At 38.7% G+C, this 21,674-nt stretch overlaps 1 protein-coding gene across 1 annotated transcript in view; it reads left to right on the top strand.

Annotated features, from left to right (window-relative positions):
* LOC122639997 (cullin-4-like) overlaps positions 1-21,005 on the top strand; it is a 77,997-nt gene extending 56,992 nt beyond the window's left edge. The window contains exons 10-17 of the mRNA XM_043833071.1: positions 19,101-19,207; positions 19,320-19,380; positions 19,510-19,641; positions 19,777-19,914; positions 19,991-20,071; positions 20,161-20,241; positions 20,359-20,439; positions 20,575-21,005. Of these exons, the coding sequence (XP_043689006.1) occupies positions 19,101-19,207; positions 19,320-19,380; positions 19,510-19,641; positions 19,777-19,914; positions 19,991-20,071; positions 20,161-20,241; positions 20,359-20,439; positions 20,575-20,688 (795 nt within the window). The 3' untranslated portion in view covers positions 20,689-21,005. The remainder of the gene's footprint in view (positions 1-19,100; positions 19,208-19,319; positions 19,381-19,509; positions 19,642-19,776; positions 19,915-19,990; positions 20,072-20,160; positions 20,242-20,358; positions 20,440-20,574) is intronic.
* Positions 21,006-21,674: the final 669 nt, after the last annotated feature.

Below are 21,674 nucleotides of genomic sequence, written 5' to 3'. Positions count from 1 at the left end.
AGGCCTAAATAAAAAAGGGAATGAAGGGATGTGAAAAGAGAGATGGGAAATGAGATGAGAAATGGAAAATGGGAAATGACAAATGAGAGATGGAATCAATAATAGAAACCCAAATCAGATCTGTAAACAGTAGGTTTCAGGGAAAACAGTAGGTATTCAAACCCTAACTAGGGGTTACCAGATGGGGCTTAATCACCAACTGAGAGTAGATCTCTATAACCCTGGAAGTCTGAGACCATGGGGTAATATAAGACTAGATTACCTAGTCCCAAATAACTCATAAAAATCAAAATAGCAACTGGGACATAATTAGAAGGTTAGGGATTTCAACCAAACCAACCTGTAGAATGTCTCCAACGTTAGGTCCAATGGAGATGAGGTTGAAGAGAAGCTTCACTCCAAATTTCAGCAAATTCTGATGGTGGGAGGCTGAGATATGAAGGTATTCCCAAATTAGAAAGTTTGAAAATATCTTGCAAACTAGCACTGCACTTGGGCTCCAAGAAGGATCAAGTGTAGGGCTTGTTGAGATGGAGTTCTGCTGCAAGTTTGATGTCATTTCGATGGACAGAAGTGGAGTTATGATAGGGGAATGAAAATAGAAGGTTATGGCTATGAAAGAATCCAGCCAACAGAATAGGCCAGAACTGGGATCGAGTGGGGCGGTAGGTGGTGTGGTTCTATGCTCCAAAACCAAGAAGCTTTTGATGAAGGGTTATGAAGATATCCAACTCAGATGTTGCAGCAGCAAGACAACTCGCAGGAACAACATCAGTCTCCAATCGAATGGAAGTAGCAGCAACAACAGCCTTGGAATGTTGGGGATGATTGCAACCTTCGATTGGTCTTCACATCACTGGTATCGATCAACAGAGAAACAGCAACACAAAGGATCGATTGCAATAGAAGAGAAGATAAGAGAAGAAGGGGAAAGGGATAAGGAGATTCGGCTCTCACCAGCCAGGCTCTCTCAGCCCTTCATGGGTTTCGGCCCCCCAGGCTCCCTGCCCGTCATCCTCACAATGGGATAAGAAACTTGCTCAAAGCAATACTCAATCATTCACTAAATCATGGGGAGCCTCTATGGGCTGTTACATATAAATAGACTCAAGGGGATGAGTCAAAAATAGAATGAAATAAAATAGCAATCTCTTATATGGCTGAGACTTGCTTGACAAGTATTAAACTGAATTTGAAACTAACTGAAATAGAAAGCCTACTTGACGAAGTTACTAAAACAGAAAATAGAAGCAAAGTAAGTATTAAAGTAGAAACTAAAATAACTCCTAAATCCCCACACATAGACAAAATTGACCCTTCTAAAAAAGTCTGCACCCGATCTTGTCTTGGGCCCCACATGATCTTCTAATAGCATTCACACCAAGGCAATATAGGGGCTGTGATACTGTTCATGTGAACAGTAACGTGAACAGTGTTTTGGGCTCTTTTTCTTCATGTTTTGTCCTACATCATGGGGGTTACAAGTTTCTGAGATATTGCAAACTAATGAAACTAGAAACTAGGTTCAGAATTAGAAGGTTAAGGAATAGGACTCAAACCAGCTAGCAGATATGCCTCAAACTTGGATCAAGAAGAGTTCTCCAGGTAAGAGAATAACCGTTCCAATATGGTTCGGATCAGATGGATGTTTGCAGGGACACAACCACTCGAAGCTGCAGCAGAGTTGACCTGGAGTCAGCCAGCCAATCAGTTTTCAGAAATTTTTTTATATCTCCTAAATCTGTGCTCAGAGGACCTTCAAAGGCTGGTTGAGTGCAGCTTGTATGGGTTGAAAACAATCCTCCAAGTGTGAATCAAAACTCCAGAGACACAGCTTAGTAGCTTGGTTGCAGGGTTAAAAATCAAAATAGAAAGTAAGAAGAAGAATAGAGATTGAGCGGAAGAAGAGAATAGGGGACGAAGAAGGATAGAATGGGTTGAGTCTCTCACTCTTCCCTGGGCCTCTCACTCTCTCATGGGTCTCTCCCCTCACTGCATCTCACAGAATTGTATTGCACAAAGCAAAACGTCATTCATCTTCATTAAATCGTGTGAGAGGATCCAAGGTCCATTCCATTATGTAGGACAAACTTGCCCAAAATAAAAAAATTCCAGCAATGGGGATTAATAACTTATTCCCCAAGCAATTACATAGTTGCAACTTAAAGCTAATATAAAAAGAAACAAAGGACTGAAATAAAAATAGAAACTTCTAATTAAAAGCTATACCTACTTTCCAAATCTAAAATTAGAAACTAAGCAGAAATAGGAAGTAGATGATATACTGGATTATTTCTTCTCCACACAGTCTGGTCTTGGGCCCCACAGGATCTTCTAGAAGCATTCTCAAACAAGGCAATATGGGCCTGTGACACTGTTCATGTGAGCAGTACCATGAACAGTGTTTTGGTCTTCAATTCAATCTCCACCAGCTGTCTTGAGGCCCTCTTGAGATCTGAAAATACTCCTTCAGCTGCTGGCTTGATGTGGTCTGGTATGGACCAAGGTATGGCAGAATTCAAATAGTAATCTCATGGGCCAAATTTGGCCTACTTGATAGCCTAATCAATGGACTTGTACTGCATCATTAATCCAGTCCAAGTCTCAGTCAAATCTAGTCCAAGTCTTAGTTAAAGAAGGGTCAAAAGTAATTAATGCATGTGTGTAGAATTTGAGAAGTGTTAAAGTATATATCGAGCATATAGGATAGTAGGCTATCTCGATTGGAATATTCCTTATTTTAATCGAGATACCTACCTCGTTTGTGTCTTCCTTTATATTTGTAATTAGGGTTAGTCCTAGTTTGGTTTTCTATTATTGTTATGTTTCTAATTTGGGATTCCTAGTAGGATTATGAGTCTTTTATTGTATTCTGGTTACATTTAAATAAAGGCACTATTTTTTTGTTTTGGGGAGGGAAGGGGGGACAGCTTGCTCGATTCTCTGTCTCAAGGCTGTCCCCTTTTCCCTTCTCCATCTCGCTCAGTCTTTTGGTTTTCTGGTTCTAAGCAGTTACATGGTATCAGAGCACAACCATTAATTGGTTGTATACTTTTGATTCTGGTTTGAGAGTCCTACAGGGGTTTTTTTTGAAGGATTGCCGCACTCTATGCTGCATACTACTTCCAGTCAAGCCCTAGTTGATGATTCTAATGAAAAAGTAGGGTTTCTACTATTCTAATCTGCTATTACATGGAGTGAAGATCGATTGCTGTTCATTCTAGAAGATTACTTTCTATTTCTTATTCAACCAGTGGATCTTCATTATACTTGAAGAATACCTTGATTGAAGATTGGATCTGATCAGATCCTTCTAGTTTATTCAAGTGCAGTAGCTCTCACTCCGTGCAGTACCCTGTTTAGGGTAAGGTTTCAGTTTGCTTTTCTAATCTACAGTCCATCCTATCAGTTCAGCACATCACTGTGAGTTTATTTTGGGATCTTATTCCCCTCTCTAAATGCATTTTTCGATCCATCTTCTCTACTGAAGCTTGGGTGACTAAACGTTAAATCTGATATATATTATGATTTGGGTTGATAAACACTTTATCTTTTTGAGCCTCTTAAAGAGCCGGCTGTACCTCTTCTACTGGGTTTTGAAATCCTTACTCTGGTTCTACTTCTGCCATACCTTGACTACTGAGTTTTGAATCCCTGACTCTGGTTCTCTTAAGTGTCGATTGTATCTCTACTACTGCTGCCACTTTTCTACTGTGTTGGTGATTAGTTGATATCATGGCTGATCCTAAACTACCAACGGACAATGTTCAAGTCCAAATTACTATCATTAAACTCTCCAAAGTTTCAAACTATCTCCTATGGGCCTAGGCAGTACATGCTTACATTCATTCCAAAAGAAAACTGAAGTATATAGCTAATGATAATCCAAAGAATCCTTCCATGATCACAGCCTACGATGAGTGGATGCATGATAATTCTATTATCAAAATATGGTTATGGAACAATGTTGAACCGACTATTGCTTCCAATGTGATGTTTCTCCAAAAAAGCATGTTTTTTTTACCGACGTTGAGGGATTTTGTAGGTTCATTGATCAGGGTTTGACGGAAGAAACACCCTTGCTAAGGATGTTTGGAACGATCTACATGAAAGTTTTTCTTAAGAAAAGAATATCTCCCGTATGTATGATCTCTATAAGAAGCTTTTCAATTTCACACTGGGAGAAATCTTTGAGTGGATATTTTGCCAGTTAAAAGCATGGTTGAAGAACTCCAGGTACATCAGCCACGTACTACTAATTTGGATCAGCTGAAACAACAAAGAACTGAGTTTCATGCTGCAAAATTTCTAGTTGGACTACATCTTGACTATCAATTTGTGAAGAGTCAATTGCTAAAAGGGGAGAAGGTGGTTCCTTCTCTCAATGAAGTATTTTCTCGTAGCAATCGTCTGGCTAATTCATCCAAACATGATACTACTCCCAAGGATAACTCAACCTTTGTTGCCAATCATGGTTGAGGACGTGGTTCTGGCCAATTCAGAGGCCGTGGCCGTGGCCGTGGCACTGGCGGACGAGGAAATGATCTTATTTTGGTAAACCAAATCATACTGTGGATACCTATTGGGCTAAACATGGAAAGCCTAAGTGGGCGAATGAACTATAGCCAATACAGCAATGACTGACACTTCTAATGAGAAATCTACTGGTGATATGACTCAGAGTTCTACATTTGGTACTTCATCGACTGTGTCTTGTGATGATTATAACCAGCTAGTCAAACGCCTCCAACAACTTAAAGGTGCATCTGCCTCCACCTCTACAACTACCTTAACCTATAAAGGTAACTCTGCTTTCCATACCTGCTCTACCTCATGGCGTATTGATTCTGGTGCTTCTTGTCATATGAATGGTAAGTCAAGTCTGTTTTCTTCAATGAATCAAGTTCAAACCTCTTCCAATGTTATCCTTGTTGATGACTCCTCTACTCAGGTAACTGGTCATGGAACTGTTTCTTCAACATCCTCCATGACCTTTTCTCCTGTTCTTCATGTTCATAAATTACCTTTAAGCCTTTTATCTTTTAGTCAACCTACTAAATCTCTTGATTGTTTTGTTACCTTCTATCCTTCTTATTGTGTATTTCAGGACGTTCAGACAAGGAAGATGATTGGTAGAGGGCCTGAGTGAGATGGGCTGTATTACCTAGATGACACCAGACCTTCTACTGCTACTACATCTACTACTGTACTGTCTCCCATGAAATGGCATTTACGTCTTGGTCATCTGTCTCTACCTAAATTCTAGTTAATGGTTCCTAGTTGCAAATCCAGCTCTCTTTTTGAGTGTGAAGCTTGTGAACTGAGAAAACATTACCGTGCTTCCTTCCTTGCCCGTAGTATACATAGAAGTTCTTCATTGTTTTCTTTAGTACATTCTAACATTTGGGGTCCTTGTCGAGTTCGTAATAGATTGGGTTTTCTTACTGTGTTAAAAAGTTTTTATAAAGAAATAAAAACCCAGTTTGGTGTCTCCATGAAAATATTTTGTTCTGATAATGCACTTGTGTACACTCAAACTGAGATATATGATTTTTGCCTCACTAATGGTATAATTCATCAAACTAGTTGTTCGTATACTCCACAACAATATGGGGTAGCTAAATGCAAGAATAGGTACTTACTGGAGGCAGCCCGATCTATTATGCTCCACATGAATGTCCCCAAACGTTTTTGGTGTGATGCAGTACTTACTACCTGTTACCTTATTAATCGTATGCCGTCGTCTGTTTTAAATAACAAAATTTTTTCTTTTTATTCTATACCCTGATAGTTCCTTATTTGGCTCCCCACCACGAGTCTTTGGTTACGTTTGTTTCATTCATATTCTTCAACCTACTATTGATAAATTATCTCCTTGTTCTATTAAATGTTTTTTTTTTTTTTGGTTGCTCTAGGACATAGAAATAGTATACATATTTTGCTATGGGTTCTCACAACAACATCTACAACTCAGCCTCATCCCAACTAAATGGGGTCGGCTACATGGATCATTTCAAGACAAAGTAAGAGAAATGAAGAATAAAAATGCAGAAATGAGATAAGAAAAGTGTGAAATGGAAAATGAAAAATGAAAGTAAGAGGAAAGAGGATAGTCCAAGGAACCAAGAAAATCTCAGCTACATGGAGTAAACAATGTGGTTCCTTGCCGTCTAATAGGCTCTATCTAAGGTCATACTTGGCACAAGCCCCAGGCTATACATGCCATTCTTCACAACCTCACTTATGGTCATTTTAGGCCTGCCCCTACCTCTTTTAGCTCCTTCAATCAAGATTAGATCACTCCTCCTTACTGGGGCATCCATAGGCCTCCGTTGCTCTGGGTTCTAATAAACAGTTTATTAGTGCTAATGTCACATTTTTTTGAAAATACTCATTTTTTTCCTAGTCCTTCTCTACTGTCTCTTGTGAACAATGAAGATCTTCTATGTCCACCCCTACCAATTGCCATACCAATACAATCTCCCAAACCAGTTCAGGTCTATCGCTGATGACGACAACCTGACTTGCCATCCTCCACTACTACTATTCCGGATACCACTTTGCTTGATGCATTTCCCTCTACTACCAGTGATCCGAAGATGCCAACCACAACTACAGGTGCCGTTCCTCCATCCACTCAATCTGATCTTGATGTTGATGTCTCCATCGACTTACCAGTCGCTGTCCGTAAAGGTACTTACACCTATACTCAAAAATCCCACAAATCCTTGACTGCTTATCCTATTGAGCAGTATGTCTCCATTTCTCATCTTCCTTCACACTATTACCCTCTTGCTTCTACATCATCTACTAACTTTGTTCCCAAAACCTACCATGAGGCTTTTTCCCACCCTGGTTGGAAGGCAGCAATGGACACAGAGATGGATGCTTTATTGTCTAGAAATACTTGGACCCTGGTTCCATTACCTATTGGAAGGATTTTTTCAAATGTCGATTGGTTTTTACTATTAGATACAATCCGGATGGTTCTGTTTAGCAGCTTAAGGCCAGATTGGTTGCTAAAGGCTATACTCCAACTTATGGTGTTGATTATTTTTAACTTTCTCGCTTGTAGGCCGCTTAAATTCTGTTCTTGATCTAATTTCTTTGGTTGTCAACTTAAATTCGCCCTTGTATCAAATGGATATTAAAAAATGCTTTCCTTTATGGTGATCTTTAGGAGGCTTATATGGAGCAACCTCCATGGTATGTTGCTCAGGGGGGAGAATTCCACTAAAGTATGTAAGCTTCTTAAGACAATCTATGGGTAGAAATAGTCTCCAAGAACTTGGTTTGATAAGTTCAGCTCCATTGTAACTCAATTTGGGTTCTCATAGTGTTATTCTGACCATTCCGTCTTTGTTCGCCGCTAGAATTCAAAGGTGGTCGTGATGGTAGTTTATGTGGCTGATATTATTATATCTGGTAATGATGCTTCTGGTATTGCTCAAGTTAAATCCTATCTTCATCAGCATTTTCAGATGAAAGATTTGGATGTTCTCAAGTATTTTCTTGGTATTGAAGTTTTACGAAGCAAGAAAAGAGTTAGCTTGTCACAAAGGAAATATGTCCTTGACCTTCTATCTGAAACTGGAATGTTTGCTTTCAAACCGGCAGATACTCCCATGGATCCTCATCAAAAGCTTGGTTTCAGTGAGAGTGAAGATTTTACAGATGTACATCGATATATAAAATTAGTTGGGAAACTTATTTACCTTACTGTTACTTGACCAGATATATCCTTTGTTGTTGGAGTTATTAGTCAGTTTATGCAAACACCGAAGAAAATTCACTAGGATGCTGCTTGCTGTGTGTTACATTACCTAAAAGGTGCACCTGGCAAGGGTCTTAATTATCGACCTAATCGAAATGATAATCTGGTTAGGTTTTCTGATGTTGATAGGCTAGTGCTGATGATAATAGATGTTCTACTATTGGTTATTGTACCTTTATGGATGGTGATTAGTCACTTGGAAAAGCAAGAAACAAACTACTATTATTAGATCTAGTGCTGAGGCTGAGTATCGAGTCATGGCGCATATTACAGTTGAGTTAATGTGGATAAAGTCGTTATTTCAAGAGTTGGGCTTTCCTATCACTCAACCTATGTAGATGTTTTGTGATAATCAATCAACTATTTATATTGCAAGCAGTCCAGTGTTTCATGAGAGGACCAAGCACATTGAAGTTGATTGTCACCTTGTCCGGGATGTTGTTGTGAAGAAGTTGGTTTCTACTCCATTTGTTTCGACTACCAACCAACTTGGTGATATGTTTACCAAGCCATTGTTTGGGCCTGCTTTTCGAGAAATTTGTTCCAAGCTGGTCTAGGTGATTTGTGCGCTCCAGCTTGAGGGTGAGTGTTAAAAGTTTATATATTGCGAATATAGGATAGTAGACTATCTCGATTAGAATATTCCTCATTCTAATCGAGATACCTACCTCCTATGTGTCTCCCTTTATATTTATAATTAGGGTTAGTCTTAGTTTGTTTATGATTAGTCTAGTCCTAGTCCTAGTCCTAGTTTGGTTTTCTATTATAGTTATGTTTCTAATTTGTGATTCCTAGTAGGAGAGGGGTATTTTATTGTATCTTTGTTACATATAAATAAAGGCACCTTGGGGGGGGGGGGGGGGAGGACAGCTTTCTCGATTTTGTCTCAAGACTTTTTCCTTCTCCATCTCTCTCTGTCTTCTGGTTTTCTGGTTCTAAGCAGTTACACGAAGCATTATCTATTTAGTTACAACTATTATCTAAAGTCTTAGAAGATATTGTTTTAGACATAAGTCAATTCATTAATGGTTGAGTGATTGTACAAGTCCTTGAAAATGTAAGTCAGTCCATTGATGGTTGTGTAAGTTGTTGAAAATGTGCAGTTCATTAAATGGTCAGAGAGTCTCGGAGAAAATCCCAATGAGAGTCTAGGACCCTCCTAGCCACTCTATAAAAGGGCTGGGCTGCTTGTAAGCAATTTGAAAAAAGTTTAAAAAGTTGAATGAAATTTCTGGTTTTTATGACAATAGTTGTGAGATGCTTGGTTGCTTGGTGAGTTGCCTTGTTTTGGTTAGTGCGATGCTAACCTATGCCTTGGTGAGAATCCTTGGTTATCCCCTCTTATCTCTTACTTCTTCCTTTATTATTAAAATTGCTTGGTTCTAGTGTTGTCACCTCCCGGTGATCCTGTTTATTAAGGATTTTGGTTCTGTTGCTAGGACTGAACCAGTATCCCATTAATTTCGTATCGGAGTCATGGCCAATGGTAATTCTAATACTCCAAACCAGACCCTAGACTCTATGGCACATGTATTGACATATTGAAGCAGTTGACTGATCATATAATCATGATGGAGCAACGCTTTGGTTCCATATCTTCACAAAGTGATGGACAACCAGTCCAATAGACAGCCAATAAAACCCATCAGATCATGAACCGACCAGCATTTAGAAACACTCCTCCGCAGACCACTTTTAGTAGCATGTGCGATCCTACTTTGATCAAGGCACACCGCATCGACGCTAAGGTGACACTCACAAAGTAAAGATGGAGTTGGAGTACAACAACATAGAGGTAGTGCTTGACGATTCTAAGACGAAAGACCTACAGGTGGAGGATTCTCATGTAGAAGTCTACGTTGAAGAGAAGTAGAGAACAAAGTAGAGACAAGGCTAAAACGGGGGAAGTTGAGGTAGTGGTTGAGAACGACTATCAAAATGATGAACAACATGAATCCGTGACGACTCAAGACCTTATTCTTACTGTCAGAGAATTTGTTGAGTTCGTGATTCCACGTCATTGTTTCGAAGAGAAGACTCCCAAGGCTGAAGATTATGTTCCTATCATTAATGCGCTACTGGAGTTCTGTTATGGACTGAATTTGGACGTTCACACAAAATTGATACTTCGTCACTGCAAAACGCAAGGATGAGTTTTTTCAGGCTGGGGAGAGTTGATGTAGTATTCAATTAAAAAGATGAAGAAAAAACTTTTCTGAGATTTGGGTTGGTTTGGTTCGATATTGAATTGCTCCCTAAGTTCAATCCTGGCCTATGTTATTATTCATGTGTTACTGTTCATGCCACTTCGATTCTCTTATTTTATTGTTATGACGTTGTTACTGAGGCTAGGATGTGTTCAGTCCTATTTAATGCTGTTCAAGTCTTAGTCAAAGAATGAATGTGTGCATAATTTGAGAAGCATTATCTAGTTAGTTACAACTACCATCTAAATTCTTAGAAGATATTATTTCAGTCAATAAATCAGTCCATTGATGGTTGTTTTAGTTCTTGAAAATGCAAGTCAGTCCATTGATGGTTGTGTAAGTCCTTGAAAATGTAAGTCAGTCCACGATAGTTGTCCCAATTGAGAGTTTAGAGCCCTCCCAGCCACTCTATATAGGGCTGCTTGTAAGCAACAACAACAACAACAAACTCAGCCTTATCCCAACTTAATGGGGTCAGCTACATGGATCCAAACAAACAAAGTATGTAAAACTGAGGCCAAGACAAAAAAAGTGGAATAAAGAAATGAAAAAGAGGGATGGGAAATGAGATGAGAATTGAGAATGGAAAATGACAAATGAACGATGGAAAATAAAAGAAAAGTGAGATAAAAGTAAGAGGAAAGAGGCACGGCCCAACAAGTCAGGAGAATATCAGCTAATAGGGTCTGTTTCATGGATCCTTGCCCTCCAATAGGCTCTATCCGAGGTCATACATGGTACAAGACCTAGACTATGCATGTCCGTCCTTACAACTTCTCCTATGGTCATTTTAGGCCTGCCCCTCGCTCTATTGGCTACTTCAATCGGAATCATATCACTCATTACTGGGGCGTCCCTAGGCCTCCGTTGAACATGACCATGCCACCTCAAATGGTTCTCTCGGAGCAACTCCCAAGTCAGCTCTGATATGATCATTCCTTACTTTGTCCTTCCTTGTTTTTCCACTCATTCATTTTAGCATCCTCATCTCTGCCATACATAGCTTCTTGATATGACACTTCTTAGCTGCCCAACATTTTGCTCCATACATCAATAGCCGGTTGTACAACAGTCCTATAGAACTTTCTTTTAAGTTTTAGAGGAATATGTCGATCACACAACACTCAGACATACCTCTCCACTTCATCCATCCCACTTTAATTCTCTGATCATCTTCTATGTCACCTTCTTTATTTATGGTTGACCCCAAATATCTAAAATAGTCACTTTGCGGTATCTCTCTTTTCTCAATTCGCACCATGTCAGTATCCATCATAGTGTGACTAAAATTACACATCATATTCTCTATCTTCATTCTACTAATCTTAAACCTCTTGTTTCCAAGGTTGATCTCCATAGCTCTAACTTAGCATTTATCCCTGATTTTGTCTCATCCAGCAAAACAATATCATCGGTGAAGAGCATGCACCACAAGACCTCGTCTTGAATGCTCTTGGTTAGGTCGTCCATGATAAGAGCAAAAAGATAAGGGCTTAAGGCTGATCCCTAATGTAGCCCAATCGTAATTGGGAATTCCTTGCCCTGACTTCCCACAGATTTCGCACTAGTCACCACGTTCTCATACATATCTTTTATTACAGCCATATATTTACTAGAAACCCCTCTCTTCACTAGAACATGCCAGATCAGATCTATAGGGATTCAGTCATAGGCTTTTTCTAGGTCAATAAAGACCATATGGAGATCCTTCTTGCTATCTCTATATTTTTCTATGAGCCTTCTCAATAAGTAGATAGCTTTCGTCATGGATCTACCTGGCATAAAGCCAAATTGGTTCACCTAGATATGAGTCTCTCTTCCCAAACAGGCTTCAATAACCTTCTCCCAAAGTTTTATAGTGCGACTCATAAGCTTTATGCTTCCATAGTTATTGTAGCTTTGGATATCACATTTGTTTTGTAGATCGGGACTACAATGCTTCTCCTCCATTCATTTGGCATCTCCCTTGTATTCATAATCTTGTTAAAAATAGTGGTTAACCAATAAACCCCAGAACCTCCAAGGGTTTTCCACACTTCTATAGGAATCTCATTTGGGCCTAGAATCTTGCCTGCTTTCATCTTTCTTAAGACATCTTTAACTTCCGCCACACTAAACTTTCATACATATCTATGACATGTGGTGCCTTGTTGAATAAAGTGATCGTTCGGTTCATTTCTACTCAACCCATCTCCATTTAATAGGTCACAAATATACTCATCCCATCTCTTCAAAAAGGCTGCTTGTAAGCACTTTGAAAAAAGGTAAAAAAAATAGAATGAAATTTCTGGTTTTATGCCAATAGCTGTGAGATGTAGTGGAGTCTATTAGATGCTAACTTAGGCCTTGGTGAGAATCTTTGGTCATACCCCCCTCTTATCTCTTTCTTACTACTTTTGATATTAAAATTGCTCGATTCTAATGGTGTTCTCACCTCTCTTTGATCCTGTCTATTGAGGATTCCGATTCTGTTGCAAGGACTGAACCAGTATCTCATAAGTTATTCCATTAATTATTAAGCTCTTCCACACCTCTATTGGAATACCATCTTGACCTTCTGCTTTACCTATTTTCATATTCTTTAAGGTTTCCTTTACTTCAAACACTTTAATTTTCCATAGATATCTAAATTTTGTGGTTTATTGATTGTTATTTCTATCTTTTAAAACTGTTGGCAGAACTGTGGGTTAGAAAAGAGAGAATGAGAGAAAATTATAACTTGTATTCATTGATAGGTAAGTAGAGGGGAAAATACAAAGGGACTGAAATAGGCGATGTGGGATTAAAACCCACATAGCCAACTGTAGACATAATTATCCCTAAATAACTGTCTCTATTAGAGGAGTGACTTAAACCTAATAACATAGGAATTAAATTACCCCAAAAGGACCAGAATATCCCCACGGTATTTTGGATTACATATTCCAACACTCCCCCTCAAGCTGGATTAAACAAATAAGTAAAGAGAAGCTCCAGCTTGAACTAATAAGAAAAAAACTCCATAATAATGCTAACACTCCTCCTCAAGTTCGTGCATATAAGGTACTAATGCCCAACTTGAACAAAATGGGAAAAAACTAAGTTGCAGCAAAGTCCAACTTGACAGATGAATGAAGCTCCCAAATAAACCTTCAAGAACTTGAAAAATAGATCTTCAAAACCTGGGCAGACTTGATCAGCAAACTTTCACCAATCTTTAACTGCTGTCCAGTGATGAATCTCTGATTGATAACTTTGAAGATAAGCAACTAGGGTAGCAAGCAGATGAATCAAGCAGCAGAAAAGATCAAGCAGCGGAAAAAATCAACCCAACTGTAGAACCTCATATGGGCAGGCAATAACCAAACATCTTCAATACTTTAATACCCATCTCCCCCTTACGGCAAACTCAACCCAATAATGAAGAATACCCAATAGCAATGGTGGAAACACTGATCTTCTATGTTTTGTACCAAGTGTTCCTGCAAGTTCTGCTTTCTACAATGGCTGCAGGTATACAATACATAATCCCCCCTCGCGTGTAGTAGTACATGTGGACAGAAAATGGAGATAATGTAAGAAACAATGCAAAAGTATAATATTCCAGAATTTTCCAAAAGGTGCTAAAGGGTAATGGAAAGAGAAGAAATGGCAATTTAGAGAATACCATAAACTTCCAAGGTGGTTATGGGTATATGCCAAAGGTATGATATGAGAGGTGATGAAGTGAAAAGAAGCAGTGGGATAATGAATTATGGAGAAAAACAATGCAACATAGAAATTGTCTACCATCTTCAAACGATCAAATAAACATTTTTTATGGAAACTCCTGTAGGGGAGAAACACCTAACTCCAATAGTCAAATTTGATAAGTATACATATCTGATTTGGAGTAAGGAAAGGCTCCAATCTTCAAGGCTTGATCAATCTTCAAACAAGGAAGAACAAGTGTGCAAAACTCCAATTTATAAACTCTCACATGCTAAATAGAACTGACGAAGATATCTGGACAGAATTGATCTAATAAGCTTCAACAAAAACTTGGATCAGATCTGAATTAGTGAATAATGCTAGGATCAAGCTCTCAAAGTAAGCCGGATATGAACCAGAAAAGCTTTACATAACTGAATTGGTTCGTAGTTGCAACCAATAACCATGGAACACACTGTTGTAATCCCAAATAAGCTGATCTCCAGGGTAGTAGATACGAGTCTTCAATAATGAAAGAAATTCGATCTCCAATAGTAAGGGTACTCAGTCTCAATAATAGGGCAGCAGTAGTCCTCATAAAGGTAGCAGTAACATGTCAACCAGTCATGCTTACAGAAGCCAATCAATAGAACCAGCAAGTAAGGCTCAATAGAACCAACAAGTATAAGATAAATAACTCAGCAGATCCAATAGTAAGTGATGCAACCAGCCTCATAGGAACTAGAAAATAAATAGGTTGATTGATGTAGAAGGTGACCATAAGGATGAAACTTGAGTTTTGTTAAAAAACTCCATGAATGATGCTGAAACTTGGGTCGAGTACTCCTCTGATTGTGATAAAACACTCCTACAAAAATCAACAAGAGAGGACTGCCCTAACCCATATATCGATTGGAGGGTAGGGGGCTTCAAAAAACTGATGATGACTTGTCAAAGAGAGGTGAGTTCAGGTAATAGATGCTGTCCTCAGCTGCTTGAATGGATCTCCAATACGAACAACCAATCTCTTGTAGTGTTTGAGACTTGATCTTCAAGAGGGAGAAACACCCAAAAGTGTAGAAAAAATAGGGCAGCAACTATCTTAGGTAAAATTCTTCTTCAAGCCATGAATGATTGAAGTAGATTGCCTCTCTTGATTTACACCTCCAAAAAACTCCAGAAGCAGTAGGTAACCCTAACCCAAAAAATCGATTAATGTCAGGGTTTTTGGAAAACCCTGAAAGATAGAGATCGATTGGGGTAGGGGTCTTCTAGAAAACTTGGATAGGTGCAAGATTGAGGTCGAGTGGTCCTAGTAATGGAAGTAATCAGCCCTCCAAAAAAAAGCAAAAGCTAGGACCTGTAACCCTAAATTCGATTGGAGTCAGGGTTTTGTCAGGGTTTTTAGCAGGTAACCAAATTAGAAGGTTAAGGAAGATTTGCTGTAAAAACTAATCCAGCCATCAAAAAAGGTCCAAACTTACGTCGAGTGGGGCTTATAGTAGTAGAGAATCACCCCAATAATCAGCTGCATCTGAAAGGAGAAACCCAAAAATCGATTCGAGTCAGGGTTTTTCCCAAAACCCTGACAAGTTGAGATCGATTGGGTATGGGGGCTGGAATGGTTAATGAAAGCTGGAGAAAGAAAAAAAGGTGAAAGGGGACAGTGGAATAAGGTAGAAAGGTGCTGGAAAAGGGTGCATGGGAGGCTTCAACAATGGAGGATCAGCCTTCTTCAGTGATAGAAATATGATCTTCAAGAAAATTCTGGAAACCTTCAAGTTGCAGGTATGGTTCCAGCAGAATTTTAATGGAAAAAAAGTAGATAGGATGGAGGAGGGCAGCAACTAAATCATTGGTTTAGGTTTTTACCTCATTAGTGCTGCCCCCTTACAAGGATGAGAAGAAAACCAGAAGAAGGTGAAACAGAGAAAGCGAGAAAGGAGGGAGAAGTCGATTGAAGAAGAAAAGGAGGGTTTTTATTTTCTTTCTAACCTAGATCAGACTTGGCTCTGATACCATGTTGGCAGAACTGTGGGTTAGAAAAGAGAGAATGAGAGAAAATTATAACTTGTATTCATTGATAGGTAAGTTCCTCTATTTATAATAGAGGGGAAAATACAAAGGGACTGAAATAGGCGATGTGGGATTAAAACCCATTTAGCCGACTGTAGACATAATTACCTCTAACTAACTGTCTCTATAAGAGCAGTGACTTAAACCTAATAACATAGGAATTAAACTACCCCAAAAGGACCAGAATACCCCCACGGTATTTTGGATTACATATTCCAACACAATATTACTTGTATTGTTTTCATTTAGTAAGTTGTAGACAACTAGAAATAGTTTTTCTATTTCTCTTTAATCTCCTCACAATTTATTAATACAATATCATCCTTACTTTTTATGCATCTAATGCAGTTGAACTCTCTATTCTTCCTTTCCCTCATTTTAGCTTGTTTATAGATATATTCCTCCCTCCCTTTGTGCCTTATTTGTTATAGTGATCCTCATATTGTAAGAACTACTAGTGAGCATAGTTGTCACGTTGTCACGGCGATCCAAGTCGGTGGAGGGGTGTCATGTCGATATATCGACATGTCGCCCGCCATGGTAACATCATATCGACCATGTTTTATTTTTTACTTTCTCTATTTTTAATGTCATTTAATATGCTATAATATATACCCTATAACATAAAAAATTAACATGAAAGTGTACGACTAATCTACTATGGTTTAATTCATGAAAGTGTAATATTCATTAGTGTATATGAAATCATGGATTATCAAATAATTGATAGCAATAGTCTTGCTGATAATAAAGTTGAAAAATCATGAGAGTTGAGATATGATTCATATGAAAGTGACACGAAAGTAACAAAACAAAAAAAAACAATTGCAAGAACGTAATTTATATTGAGCGAATAAAGCTAATAAACAACCCATCTAAATAAAAAATAAAAATTGCTGATGTGAATATGTGATTCTGTGTTAGTCAATAGTGTATTAGTGTTTTCTGTTTGATGTTTTTTTAATTTTTTTTATGTTAAGGAAAAATCATTAAAATAAAAAATGGTTAAAAAAAATTATTGTTAAAAAATTAAGTTTTATAATTTGAAACAACCATGTCGCTCGACATGGCCATATGTCGTGGTATGGCGTCCATGGCGGCTCCATGGCGACGACATGGAGGCCATATCGTTCGATATTCTTACATCATCCATATCGGTGGTCGATATGCCCACTTCTCCAGCGATATGCGCCATGGCGTCGCCTATGCTAGTGAGACTATTTGGATGGAGGTCTGCCAATTCTTCTGCTATGTTCTCTTATTGATTGGGGGTGATGAGTTTGGACCCAGACTTATTATTGTCATTGAACTCTTGGAAATTTTCATGAGGTCTCACTTCAACGTATGACAACAATGATTATAGATGCCAGGCTAAAGCCATCATGCCTGGGTGATTTATCACCTCTGGAATCTGAATCTTCTTCCTCACTTCTTTTGTAAAAGATCTCTCAAACTGATCGTTTGATCATTGGAAATATAACCTAAATCTAAGCTATGTAATGTTTCGAAGTAAAGATTTTCAAACCTACTTTGTAGAAGAATCAATATTGTCTATTCTTCCAACACTATCTATAGAGCCACAATTTGGAGGAGCTTTTTCGCCATTGATGCAGATACTTGCCTGGACCGGTTTGACTCATTGGGAATTCCTAGACCACAAGTAACCGAATCCAAACTGGGTTGTTGGTTCAGTAGGATATTTAGGGATTTATTTGTTTATTCAGGGTTATCTTGTAATCTTTATTTTTAGGAGAACTAGGATAACATAGGAAATTGGTTTCTTTGTTTGAGGTAGTTACCTAGTTTAGTCTCGTTCTTTCTTTATATATTGGATGTAACCCAACAAAATACATAGAGAATGGAATATTGATTTTGATTTAGGTTGTAGCCTGCACTGCTTGAGGCAATCAGTTGGTTCTGGTGTTCTTCCTCCTTTCCCCCCTTCCTCTGGTATGAATATTCCCTCTTAGTCTCCTCCCCCTGTTCCTCTTCCTTTCTCTCCTTCTATTCTTCTCTCCTTCTTCCCTTGCTCTGCTTCGGCGACACCTACGGCCAGTGACCGGTCACATCTGGTCTTTGATCTCACTTCTCCCTCTCCTTTTCTTCCTAAGATTTGGGTTGAAGGTATCCCTCCCTCAGGTGACCCAAACCCTCAAGTCTCAACTCCTAAGTCTACTTCTTTTGAGAGATTTGAACTGAAGTTCAGACTGGTTCCAGAACCTTCTCCAGATCTGAATTGCAGATGCTTACTTCATCTTTTGATTTCTGTTTTGAATGCCTATCAGTTGGAAACGATAGGCCATTAAGTTATCAAACCCTCCCTTGAGTTTCAGCCCGGTTGGTGCTCCCATTTGATGAGTTCTATTACCTGAATCGAAACCCTTTTCCTGCTGGATTTCTGTTCATATCCAATGTACAAAAACTCGTTATATTTCGGTCGAGATCTCGAGAATTTTGAGTATCTCGACCTGACCAAAACGAAATGCAACTTTGATACGAAAAAATGCAAAATTTCGACCGAAATTTCGGTCATTTTGCGAGATTTCGAGCCTTTGTAACATCTCGCCGAAATATCGGCAAGATGTTACAAACCCACCTTATAAATAGACAAAGTCTTGTTGACTCTTGGTCGAAATTTGACCGAGAACTCACTAGGCTGCATTTTTTCGAGTTTTTGGTCCTAATTCTTGGCTCATTTTTGGTGATTTTTGGTTTGTTCTTTGAATCTACGCCGGAAGCACTTGGAGAACACAGGATTGAACCTTCTTAGCGCCAAGGTTTAAAATAATGTGTATGTGTAATTAACTAAGTATATATTAGGATTCGACCGTATACTGCCAATCAATGGTGCAAATCCTAAATACCACTTTGGTGACTTTTTTTTGCAATTTGAACATTTACATGTGTTTATATAGCCTAAAATAGGGTTTCCATGAAATTTCAGGCCTTAACTTGGCCTAAAACCCACCGAAATGACCTACCGAAATCATGCAGAAACCTATTTCCATGTATAGTTCTTCTCATGATTTTGGCAGTTGGGTTTTTTATAGTTGTCAGAAACTTAAATAATCAGCTCTTGGAAGGACTAAGAATCATTCATTAAATTAAAAAGGCCATACTTCTATTAATCCTAATATGGAATGGTAGAGATGATGATGATGTTGATGATAGTCCTAACTCCTAATTTGCTGTGAAATTGTATAGCATGTTTTATCAGGTACCATGGTAGCTTGATCCAGCTGATCCTGGAATTAAGCCAAGAATTCCATATTAGCTATTTGCAAGATTTGTATTTGCCGCTAATGTAGATGTCTATACTGTTGTGCCTATTTTGGATGCATACCGACTGCGGTGTAATGCCAATGCTTTTTCAGGATATTGAGTTGTCAAAAGAGATAAATGAGTCCTTCAAACAATCATCCCAGGCAAGGACAAAACTCCCAACGGGTATTGAGCTGAGTGTCCATGTCTTAACAACAGGGTGGGTCTTAAATGTTGTTTTAAATTAAATAGTTATCGACTTAACACCCGGAGATTATGATATGTTAATTTCTCTAGGCATAGTGATCTGTTGTTTGTTTGAACGACTGCAGGTATTGGCCTACATATCCACCAATGGATGTTCGGCTTCCACATGAGCTAAATGTCTATCAGGTTAGGAGAAGTTGGGTGTTGTGATACGGGATACCTGCTTTCCATTCTTTAAAATAAATAGATTGTGTGTGTGTATTTTGGGGTATATAACACCCATACCCTCCACCTTCTATCTTCTTTGTGCCTCAGGACATTTTCAAGGAGTTCTACTTGAGCAAGTACAGTGGGAGGCGCTTAATGTGGCAAAATTCCCTTGGTCATTGTGTACTGAAGGCAGAGTTCCCGAAAGGTAGAAAGGAACTGGCAGTGTCACTATTTCAGGTAGTGTTGAACTACCCTTTGGGCCAGGGCTTTTCTGCCTATATCACTTGCTAGCCTTATAGCTTCTTTCTCTCTTGTTTTTCAAATTAAATGGTGTTTTATTGTTTTGCATGGGTTTGATCCATGGTGCACCAGACTGTTGTTCTGATGCTGTTTAACGATGCCCACAAGCTTAGCTTTCAAGACATTAAGGATTCAACAGGTATTGAGGATAAAGAGCTTAGAAGGACCCTGCAATCGCTTGCATGCGGAAAAGTTCGCGTAGTTCAAAAGGTGGTTGATTTCCCTTAGATATATTTGTTGCTTGCCATTCGTTCATAAATATCAAAAGCTCTATTGGTGTTCACAGATCCCCAAAGGGAGAGATGTGGAGGATAATGACTCCTTTGTGTTCAATGAAGAATTTAGTGCCCCACTCTACCGCATAAAGGTAAATCTTCTACTAGTTGTTGGAAATAGTACTAGATGGTGGAGCTTGAATGCCTAAAACTGGATTCTAACACCACCTTGAGTAAGCAGGTAAATGCAATCCAAATGAAGGAGACAGTGGAGGAGAATACAAGTACTACTGAAAGAGTATTTCAGGACCGGCAATATCAGGTAATACCTCAGTTAGTTGTCTTCAATTATATTGTTATGTAAACCTAGTGTAGTTGCAATCTGAATCATTGTACCAGCTGATTGACAATATCTGGGTTTACGGTGGATGTTTGGCAGGTCGATGCAGCCATTGTCCGAATAATGAAGACAAGGAAAGTACTGAGCCACACCCTCTTGATAACTGAGCTCTTCCAGCAGGTAACCATCATTTGGGACCAGCTTCCTTCTATTGGCTCTTTTGTTCTATCTAGTTTTTACATTTCACATTTATGACTATTTTTGAAGTCGCTGACATCTGGGAGAGTTCCAACTTGCTATTTTTTGGTTAACCAGCTCAAGTTTCCAATAAAGCCAGCTGATTTAAAGAAAAGGATAGAAAGTCTCATTGACAGGGAATACCTCGAGCGCGACAAAAGTAATCCACAGATATACAACTATCTGGCCTGATCCATATCATCTCCTTATGGTTAGTCCTCAACCTTGTAAATGGAAAAGGAAACGGCAATCCTCTTTGAGGAGCAAGATGTAGCGATCTCGACAAATCCACTTGATCACTTAATAGAATGTACAGGAACCTGTAGTTTTAGTTTTTTGTTGTGTTCAGCACTGTAAAGTATATACTCTTCCAATCTTCAATTTCTTCGTCATCTCGTGGATTTTACCACCTTGAGTGGGAGAATCGAATCATTCCGTCGATTCATCTCAAATTATACAGTTCAGAAAGCAATCCTTCAGAAAATCTCAAGCTTGTGCACATTACTGAATTTTCACATCCAAGGTACATCTATCTTAAAGTGGTGCTTTGTAGTCTTTGCATTGACCATATCTTTCTGCAATAACTGCTCACATAGTTAAGGCACTGCCAGAGCATGGAAGCTAGACTGGAGGCAGTGGTTTGGGGGGGGGGGTGTGGGGGGAAGGGGTTGGGTTGGTTTGCATTTGTAGGCTGTGGTTATTTTTGCCACATATCACTGTTTCAAAATAATTATACTTTTAGACGTTGAATTATTTTCTAGGTATATTTTGGTTTTTCTAGTTCATATTCCCAGACTGCCGCATGAATAATGCTCTGAAATCCTTTAACCCAAAATTTCATTTCGTTCTCTAAAGAATAAGGAGAAAAGACCCAAATATTGTGGGCCTTATGGTTGAGATTAATTAGTAAATTTGATATGTGGCATAACAAGAAAACTCCCGATCTGTACAGGTCGAGAATGATTAATGGCTTAAGGAATTAGGAGATGATCTTGAAAGCCCCTTGTTTTTTCTTGAAGTCTTCATTTATTTCTTGGTAAAGACAGCATGGAATTGCAAGTAATATGCTAAATTTTTCACTGATTTTACCTGCAAAATTCTTTCTTGATCCTGGGGGATTACTTGTAAATGCTATATCACATTTGCACTTCAAAAAAATTTGCTCCTGATCCTATTGT

Source organism: Telopea speciosissima, chromosome 9 (genome assembly GCF_018873765.1).
Source record: "Telopea speciosissima isolate NSW1024214 ecotype Mountain lineage chromosome 9, Tspe_v1, whole genome shotgun sequence".
Lineage (NCBI taxonomy): Eukaryota > Viridiplantae > Streptophyta > Magnoliopsida > Proteales > Proteaceae > Telopea > Telopea speciosissima.
Note: the sequence above shows the minus strand (reverse complement) of the source record. Positions and strands in the feature narration are given on the sequence as shown.